Below are 9,470 nucleotides of genomic sequence, written 5' to 3' on the forward strand. Positions count from 1 at the left end.
CTTAGATATAAGAACTCTTCTAATGACAATCATAAGAGCTCTCACTAACAAATTTGACATGCTTTAATTGCTTTGTACATTGGAAATAGTCAATCCTTTTGAAAATATTTTTCTTCAATCGTCACAATGTACTTCTAATTATTGCTTATTTTTATTCTTGATAACAGCCTTATGGGTTGTCATTAGAAAACTTCTTTTTATAGACTTCTTTCGATGAAGATATTTGCAACTATACCCTTTTCAGCCAATAACTTTTTCTCGCATTCATATGACCAATCATAATGCAGGAAGCCATGTCGGAGACAAATTCGTTTCTATGTGTAGTGGTCCTACGTGCGTATCTTTGAGTTTATCGAGAAGCGTCGACATTCTAGGTGGAGTTCATGACGATAGAAGTGTCAAATAATATAATCATATATTATTGTAAAAGACAATGTTTAAATATGTTAGACGTATACCATGATCTTTGTTTTGTTATTTATTGTGTGATAATGTGATAAATTCTGATGGTAATGACGTAAGAAATTCTTTTATTTATGGAATAATAAAAGATTAATGCAGCCACGGGTAACCGCTATCAAAATGGTTTTTGAATTTCGATCATAATGACGTTACAATTACCGCTATCAAAGCTTCTTTTATAGTTACTTTCATTTGAGTTAAAACATTCATCTTTACTTGAATTATGTTGTTGTATTTGAATGAATTATGTTGATTTGTTTGAATTTATGATTTGATTTTATACTAAGATTAGTTTTCTTTTTCATAAAGTTTAAGATATTATAAATATAGTGAAAGGATCAGGAGAGAACTTTCAATAGGAGAGAATCAAGAGAATCAAAGCTAAAACAAAAGTCCCCTATGATAAACGGTGAACATGAATTCAATTCATCAATCCAATGCGTTTTAGATGATAATTCCAAAATGAAAGTTGCTTAAAATGTTGCATATAATGCTCGTCAATCCTTATTACAACCTGAAACATCATATAAACTATGAATTTGAGTTATGAAGAAATTGTTATTCCCCCCCCCCCCCCCCCAACCACCCCAAATCTTTGACTCGCGAATTCGAGCTCAAATCTAATAGTTATAATCTGAAACTTTGCAGATAAATTCACGAGATGAATCCTAACATATCTGCGTTTTTAAATATTCGCCATATGCTTGAATTTGAGGGATGCATCTACCATATGAACATAATTATTGAGAGAAGTATAATGAACTGTCATAATAAGGAATCTTTTAATAAAAGTTGAATCATGTTGTATATATTGAATTGTTGTTGGTGTACATTTAACTTAATATATAGTATAATTGCTTTGTCCCAAAGATGATGGAATTACAACTCGCAAATAGACTTGATCGCGATATAGATTGAACTCAATCGGTAAGCAGATTGAGTTCAATCTGCCCATAGATTGAGTTCAATCTGTCACAGATTGAATTTAATATGTGGACAGATCGATTCTGATTCAATCTGTGGGGAGACTGAACTCAATCTGTACCTCATGAAAAAAAAAATCTGAAAAAAAATTCAATCCACCCACCTTTAACTATATGTAGATCCTCGCCCTATATATATGGATTGTATGTTAGAATCGCCTAGCCAAACAACATGTCATGTAATATAAGTTCAAGAGTCCATTCTTTTCTAAAACCAATTGTTGATAGAGGGACTTTCCCTTAGACTTTTCTAAAATCTTTTTTTTTCATCTTCTAAGACCATGTATTACGGGATAAAAGATGCCGGTGAATATGCTAGGTGGCGAGAAACAATAACGCTTACCACACCGTTGTGGCGATGAAATTTTTCAAAAAGCACAAAAATGAACGTAGGTGTCCCTTCTAAAATCTCTTATATTTTCATTCTTTTTTATTTAACGACTAATTATATTATATCACACTACTCATAGGCAAGGTTGCAAAACTCGTTATTTGTGGATTAATGAGTCAGAATTCTGAAAGGAGTAATGGGCAATTCGGAGATTAATCGGATTGTACCTTTTATACATTTAAATATTAAATTTTATAATTATATGTGTAAATATAGAAGAAAAACATAAACACGAAAACAAATTTAACACAATTGTTTAAAATCGTTCATTTTGTTTAAGGACTCTAAAATTTTAGTTTAAAATTTTTGTTAAAATTTTGACCAATTTTTATTTTAACCTACTTTGATCAACAAATTCGATTCTGATCCATTAAACGACATTAACTGATTAATTAAACGAATTTTGAAAAATTGAAATGAATTGCGCTTAAAAGGGAGTAATCGGGGAGTAATCAGAGTTTTTTTTACAATAATGTTCATAGGTCACAACAAACGGAGTGTGGGTTTTTAGTTTCTTGGGCAAAATTGGTATGTTTGTTGTTCTGTTTTGACATATTTAGAAGATATATATAATAGGTATATTATCAAATTTGTTGACGTTGTTATATCGCCTCAACTGTACTAGGTGACATAAATGTAGTAAATGAAAATTCATTTATATTGCTGTGGTAACAACATTTATTTATGTTCATCTTCCAACCTATTGCTGTGCTCACTCTCATGCACATTATGTCTATCTTTATCACTCAATTCATATATAAAATGAAATGAAATTTCCAGTTTTAATATTATACTGGTTAACAACATCCTGAAACTTATAAAGTTATTCAACGTTAGTAAAAGATTTCTTCAAAAAATCATTCTTTCTTGACTCACCAAACTTGGTGTTCAAGTGTTAAAAATGGTAAATTTCTTCTTCTAGCTTCTTGTCTTTCTATGTAAAAAACTTGATACAGTGTTTGTGTGTGTTTTAACTTAAATTTTGTTGCAGGAAGTAGAGAATGATCTAGATATTTGGGACGGTTATGTCGATTACAGGTTTAGGCCTGCATCAAGAGGTCGCCATGGTGGCATGCGTGCCGCTGTCTTTGTCTTGGGTATGAAATTGTTTCAAAACTTGTATAGTGGATAATACAACATCTATCTATTTTACTTTGTATTACCAGGAATATTTATATGATATGATATAATGACAGTTAGGAAGTGTTTGTTTTTTAGTTTGAAAATCTCATTATGTCTTACGTCTGCGCGCTTGTAGACGTTTTTACTGCAGACTGTTTGTTTTTCTGAAGATATATGATAAAATAATATCTTCATAATAGATTACTACTTTTAGAATTCAAATATTTTTAGGTCATTTTGAGTTTTAAATTTAAAAAGTTGATATTTGTTTGATGAGTTTTATGTATACAGCTGTGGAAGTTTTACAAAATCTTGCGTTTTTAGCGAATGCAAGCAATTTGGTGCGATATTTGTTAAATCATATGAACCTTTCACCTGCAAGATCATCGGTTGATGTGACTAATTTTATGGGCACTGCGTTTCTTCTTGCGCTCCTTGGTGGCTTCTTATCGGATGCTTTTTTTACTAGTTACCTCATATACTTGATGAGTGCAGGCGTTGAGTTCTTGGTACAGTAATTATTCTTCTTATCTCACTCTGTATGGACTTGAAGAAATTAAAATCAGATAATCATTTTCATGATGTTTAAGGGTAGTTAAATTTAAGACAAATTCATGACTCATGCATCCCTTGATAGTGATTATTAGTTAGTTTGACTGTAAAAGTCAAAGTGTTGAATCTAATGGCTGCAGAGGCAATTTTGGCCTATTATACTAAAATTGATTATTGCTGTATGTTTATCTCAAATTAAGTCAGTGAACAAAATATACCTAAAAGGAATTAGTCAAATCAGTCAAACTAGTTGAAAGTCATCAAATCTATTTCTGATGCCTACAACCTGCTACTTTATTAAAGTCACAATGAACACTTGAATAAGCCATTTTGACCCATTACGCAGCCCAGTGACCCGGACCGCCCATCTTGCCACATCTACTAGTGTGGATATGGCTGTTAAGAATTGAATACTATCTTTAAAATATGTAGCTGATAGCTACATAGGAATTTGTTTGGCTTAAAAAACAAAAATTGACTCATTCAGAAGTCAAATACTAGTTCGTTTTACCCCAAAAGTCAACTTTTTGTTTATCGGACGACTTAAAGTTATTTTGTTTGTTACAAGCCTTGATGAGTTTATAGTGTAAGCAGGGTCTGATCATGCTAACATATCAAGCATGCTCCGCTCGCCTTAAACCGGCACCATGTCACGAATCGAACCGCTCTCTTTGCGAAAAGGTTCATGGTGGAAAAGCAGCCATGTTGTTCATAGGTCTCTACCTTGTAGCTTTCGGTGTTGGAGGTATAAACGGGTCGTTACCAGCACTAGGAGCAGAACAATTTGACGAGAATACCCCTAAAGGACGGAAGCAACGATCAACTTTCTTCAACTATTTTGTATTTTGTTTGTCATTTGGTGGTCTAATTGCTGTCACCTTGGTTTTATGGGTTGAAGATACTGTTGGTTGGCAATGGGGTTTTGGAATCTCAGCCATTGCTATATTTTTGTCTATCGTAATCTTTTGTGGTGGTTCTTTTTTATACTGTTGCAAGGTACCCAAAGGAAGTCCTCTTGCAACCATGTTTAAGGTAAGAACCACCCTGCTTTTGTAGTTGTATTCAATTTAAAGTGTCAAAATGGACGGGTCAAACATGTGGATAAAACCGGTTGGGTTGACCCACATACACTTTCTGTCCATTCTTTTGGGATTTATGAGTGTATATTAATAAAAAACCGAAATATTGAGGTAAAAAATGGTCAGGTTGGGCGGTTTGGGTAATAGGTCGAAGTGGGCTGGGTTCAAAATGTGCAATTTTTTATCGCATTCATTAACGAAGAGTTTAAAAAATGTGATTTAGGAGTTGTATTGTATGCACTGAAAGATAAGCCATGGGTGACTTTCAACCCATTTTAAAATATAACTTGAATCAACCCATTTATAAGTAAACGGGTCGAAATTCTCAGCTCTAAATATGTATATGATTACTAAAACTCTCACTTTTCTGAAGTGTGAACAGTTATAAAAATCAATAAATATTTTATTTTAAGAATTAAAATTTGTAGGTCTCTGTCATTATTTAAACATTGCTATACTTCAGATATATTCAAAGTATAACTCGATTTGACCCGTTTTTGTTAAATGGGTCGACATTTCCATATCTACTAATCATGCAATTCTGTAAACAGGTTCTACTTGCAGCAACTCTAAATGTCTCTACATCCGAAACCACACAAAACCATGTTATGACCAACACAACCCAAAGCCCGTATCCACTTATACCAACGCGCATACAAGAACAAAGTACAAAAATGGAAGAACCCGAAACACGGACACCAACCCTTTCTAACAACCTCGCGTTTCTAAATCGTGCAGTTGTAAACAAAACCGCTAACAAATCACTCGTGTGCTCAGTTCAAGAAGTAGAAGATGTTAAAATAATGCTCCAAATCCTTCCTATATTCGCCTGCACCGTTATACTAAACTGCTGTTTAGCTCAACTCTCAACTTTTTCGGTTCATCAAGCATCTACAATGAACACAAAACTCGGTTCATTTAACGTCCCACCTGCATCACTACCCATATTCCCCATCACCTTCATGATGATCATGGCCCCAATTTACGATCACATCATAATCCCATTCGCACGAAGATGGACCAAATCTGAAACCGGCATTTCTCATTTAAAAAGAGTCGGTATTGGTCTATGTTTCTCCATTTTAGCCATGGCAGTTGCAGCTCTAGTTGAAATCAGACGTAAAAAAGTTTCTGTACAAAACGGGTCGGGTCACGGGCCACTTCCAATATCATTCTTGTGGCTTGCTTTCCAGTATTTGTTTCTGGGGTCTGCTGATCTTTTTATATTGGCGGGGTTAATGGAGTTTTCGTTTACTGAAGCACCAGTTAAAATGAGATCTTTAGCCACTTCGTTCTCTTGGGCATCATTGGCGTTCGGTTACTATGTTAGTAGCATGATCGTTTCGCTTGTAAATAGTGTCACGGGGTTGGGGAAGCGCCATCATCCGTGGTTATCGGGTGAGAATTTTAATCAGTATCATCTTGATAGGTTTTACTGGTTAATGTGTGGTTTGAGTGTTTTGAACTTTGTTAACTATTTGTTTTGGGCGAATCGTTACAAGTATAAAGATATGTCAGGGAACAAATAAAGATTGTATGAAGTCGTAGTAGATGATTTGCATATAATGTTAATAAGTTTTGTGTGTTTCCTGAGAATTATATGTAACATAAACACATATATACTTAATTAAAAGATTACAGCCTTACAGGTTATGTATGTCTGTATTCAATTTCTATGGAAAACAATCCTATTACATGTAATATTATAATATTTAAAACAAAAGTTACACAATGGGGATGTAGCTCAGATGGTAGAGCGCTCGCTTAGCATGCGAGAGGCACGGGGATCGATACCCCGCATCTCCAACTTTTTTCTATTGTATATTATAATTCCTAATAAAAAAACCCATTCCCATAATTTTTCAATTGTATAATACAATTTCTTATAAAAAAACCTATTCCCATAAGTTTAATACCATAAGTTCTATATGTAAAAATATTGAACGGATAGAGTATTATCTAGTATAAAATAAATTCTCTTATTTGTCATTTAAGCTAGAAAAGATAATTTTTTATATCTAAATATTCGACTCGCTTTGTAGGTACTTGAGCATAGTTTTTTATAACTGAATTTCAGACTCGCTTTGTGGGTACTCGGACAACTTGAAATCATCACTGGTGAACTTTCATTTATAACGTATGAGTAGCTATGTTTTAATATACTGGAATACACGCAAAGTTTTTAAATAGCAAAAAAGTACAATTATACTATAAGACCATGAATAACAAGGCATGTTAGGAGGTTTTTTTTTTTTTTTTTTTTTTTCATCCAGCACGCTCGAGCATGCCCCTAGCAAGGCTTTCTGGTAGGCTTTTGTGGTGGCTTGCTAGTTGGTTGCACAGAGAAAATTCAAGGTGTGTTGTTCAGTTTGGTCGACGTGTTGCTTCTCATCAATCCCTTGTTAGTTTTATATGACTTTTTAAGCAACTTTCAATTTAACACATCACCTAAAACGCAACTCAACACACCAACTCTTTATTTGTGAGTTTACTTGCACGCTCGCAAAGAACCCCACCCCTATACCTCAATAACCCATCATTGTTAAAAATGGTGTAATATGTACTCTTTTGTTTGCAAATGTTATGATATGCAATTGACTACCTTTTATGTCACAAAGACACTTTCAACAATAACTTTTGTATAAATAAACCTTCTTCTAAATCGAACTAATAAATATAAATAATTCACACCAATAAAATTTATGAATCAAAACTCACATCTTAGAACATTAAACTTCATACACTTAACAAAAGTCTAATCTCAAACCTAAGTATTCATTCCTCTTATCAACTGCTCATCAAAAAATTTAAAGAATCAAAATGTACAGATATAAAAAATTCACTTGTCAATGCAAATTTACCCAAACAGAATGACTAGGCACACCATCATGTACCACAAACAACATATAATACCCTGGGGGTGCAACATTAGCCGATGAGGGTGCACGTACCGTAACTCTATACCCAAAAACACTTAACCTGGCCACGTCAGCAACACGTAAAAATAACACTCGTTGATTCATCCCAAATGAATGAGTTGTAAAAGACGGTGCAACAAGTGATACCACAAGTCTTCTATCAAAACCACTTAAATTCATCGCCAATGTAATACTAAAATACTGACCGTACATTAAGTCTTCATCGACACCAGATCCAACGGCCAGGATTGCAGGTCTAAAATAAGCTAAATGCTCGTCCATGTACGGCGGTGAGAAAGATTCCAAACTTAAATCAGTCGTGTAGTTCACTCCTGTAAAAACGTATGTCACGTGCGGATTACTTCCACCCACTAATATCCTGCCATCTGGTAGCAACGTGGCAGCTGAATGGTACATTCTGGGTCTTCTAGTGGGATTTAAGACCGTAAACAATCGCTTTTTCGGTTCGTATAAAACCGGATGTAAAGCCGGTTCAATTGCATTCTCCCAACCGGCTGTCCCTCGACCGGCTCCGTTTATGATCAAAACGTCACCGGTTGGCAAAAGTACCATATCCGGCATTACGCGCCTTAACGGCATTTTTTCCATGATCCAATTCGGATTCGGGTCGTTTAAGTTCATCCGCCCACACGTCCGGGACGCCGCCATGTAAACGCCACGTTCCGCCATCGAAAACGACCCGCCCTGCGCACCGCCGCATACCATAACTTCGATTACATTTTCATCTGATGAAATTGGTAATAAAACCGACGAACCGGTCGACGGATAGGACCGTTTTTCTCCGGGAATCGGTGGGAACTCACGAATTACACGGCCACGTACGTAATCGAGTAATATCGAACGTCGATTCGCGAAAACGAATAAATTTCCATCTGGTAGAAGATGTAGAAACGGATAGAGATTATTTTCTTCTTGATAATCAGTTGTTTCGATTAAGAAAGTGAGATTAAAAAGATTTAAATTTGGTGAAACGCCGTTAGGGTTTCTAGGGTAAAACTCGTAACTGTAAGCTCTCCGGCCACCAACGATTATGATATTTCCATCTGGCAAAATGTGATTGGAAGAATACCATCGTTGTACGGACAAGTTTCTTTGTAACTCAACCCAATCACAAGATGGATCATTATCAATGCATGGAGTGAATAGACGAATTTTGTGATCGCCGGCGTGGTAGCCGCCGGTTTGAACTAGGGTTCCGGTGGCATCAACGGTACCGGAGGAACACCAAACATTGGTTTGTACGTAAAGTGGACGGAAGGTGTTCGATGGAATGTCGTAGAGAATCGAATGAGCCGTGCAATCAGGGTGGACGAATTCATCATTAAGTCGACATGGCGTACCAAACGGGAGAGTTAAATTCGATGGCCCGAAATCAGTTCGATCAAAGATAACGACTTTGTTATTGTGTAGAAGTTGCATGTGCATGGCTGATATACCTATGGATCTTTGTAGTAGAGCCCATGTTCCTAATGGTCTTCTTTGTTGTATTCTTGGTTCAAGAAGTTGTATGCTTTGTGGTGGTGGTGGTGGTGGTAATGTGGGTGGTGGCGGTGATGGTACTGTGGGTGGTGGTGGTGGTGGTGGGAGTACTGTGGGTAGTGGTGATGGTGGAATGGGTGGTGGTGGAGGTGGTGGCGGTTGAAGGTGGTCATGATGGTGGTGATGGTGGTTGTGGTGGTGATCGGAGGTAGAAAATGGGAGTGTATAAAGAATTGTTAAGATGAAGAAGAAAGATTGAATCTTGAAGAAGAATGTTGCCATGAAGTTTAATTTCATGATTCTTGAAATAACTAGGCCTTTATAATTTTTTGTGTATAAATGAGTTTAGGGATTAAGTTATTCTGTTGTTGTGTATATGTATGTATATAAAATCCCTTTATTTTGTAGATAAAGTTTTATCACATTGAAATAAGATTTCTAGACTGTCGATTAGATTTAGTTG

At 35.5% G+C, this 9,470-nt stretch overlaps 2 protein-coding genes and 1 non-coding gene across 3 annotated transcripts; 2 read left to right on the forward strand and 1 right to left on the reverse strand.

Moving 5' to 3' along the window:
* The first annotated feature begins 2,824 nt into the window (after positions 1-2,824).
* On the forward strand, positions 2,825-6,118 carry LOC139862703 (protein NRT1/ PTR FAMILY 4.5-like). Its single transcript, XM_071851326.1, has 4 exons — positions 2,825-2,933; positions 3,250-3,467; positions 4,105-4,542; positions 5,141-6,118. Exons 1-4 carry the CDS (start codon positions 2,909-2,911, stop codon positions 6,116-6,118), a joined length of 1,659 nt encoding a protein of 552 aa, XP_071707427.1. The 5' UTR covers positions 2,825-2,908.
* A 204-nt stretch (positions 6,119-6,322) lies between these two features.
* Positions 6,323-6,395, forward strand: TRNAA-AGC (transfer RNA alanine (anticodon AGC)). The gene has a single exon. It is a non-coding gene; the product is annotated as a tRNA-Ala (tRNA).
* Positions 6,396-7,435: 1,040 nt separating this feature from the next.
* Positions 7,436-8,992, reverse strand: LOC139861173 (aldehyde oxidase GLOX-like). The gene has a single exon (XM_071849469.1). The coding sequence runs from the start codon at positions 8,951-8,953 to the stop codon at positions 7,436-7,438; it is 1,518 nt and encodes a 505-aa protein (XP_071705570.1). The 5' UTR covers positions 8,954-8,992.
* Between the last annotated feature and the right edge of the window lie 478 nt (positions 8,993-9,470).

The sequence above is a fragment of the Rutidosis leptorrhynchoides genome, chromosome 8 (genome assembly GCF_046630445.1).
Source record: "Rutidosis leptorrhynchoides isolate AG116_Rl617_1_P2 chromosome 8, CSIRO_AGI_Rlap_v1, whole genome shotgun sequence".
Taxonomy (NCBI): Eukaryota; Viridiplantae; Streptophyta; class Magnoliopsida; order Asterales; family Asteraceae; genus Rutidosis; species Rutidosis leptorrhynchoides.

Coding starts and splice junctions, on each gene's coding strand:
- LOC139862703 (XM_071851326.1), top strand. CDS start 2,909: ATGCGTGCCGCTGTCTTTGTCTTGG. Junction 2,934..3,249: donor TGCCGCTGTCTTTGTCTTGG/GTATGAAATTGT, acceptor TTATGTATACAG/CTGTGGAAGTTTTACAAAAT. Junction 3,468..4,104: donor GTGCAGGCGTTGAGTTCTTG/GTACAGTAATTA, acceptor TAGTGTAAGCAG/GGTCTGATCATGCTAACATA.
- LOC139861173 (XM_071849469.1), bottom strand. CDS start 8,953: ATGCACATGCAACTTCTACACAATAACAAAGTCGTTATCTTTGATCGA.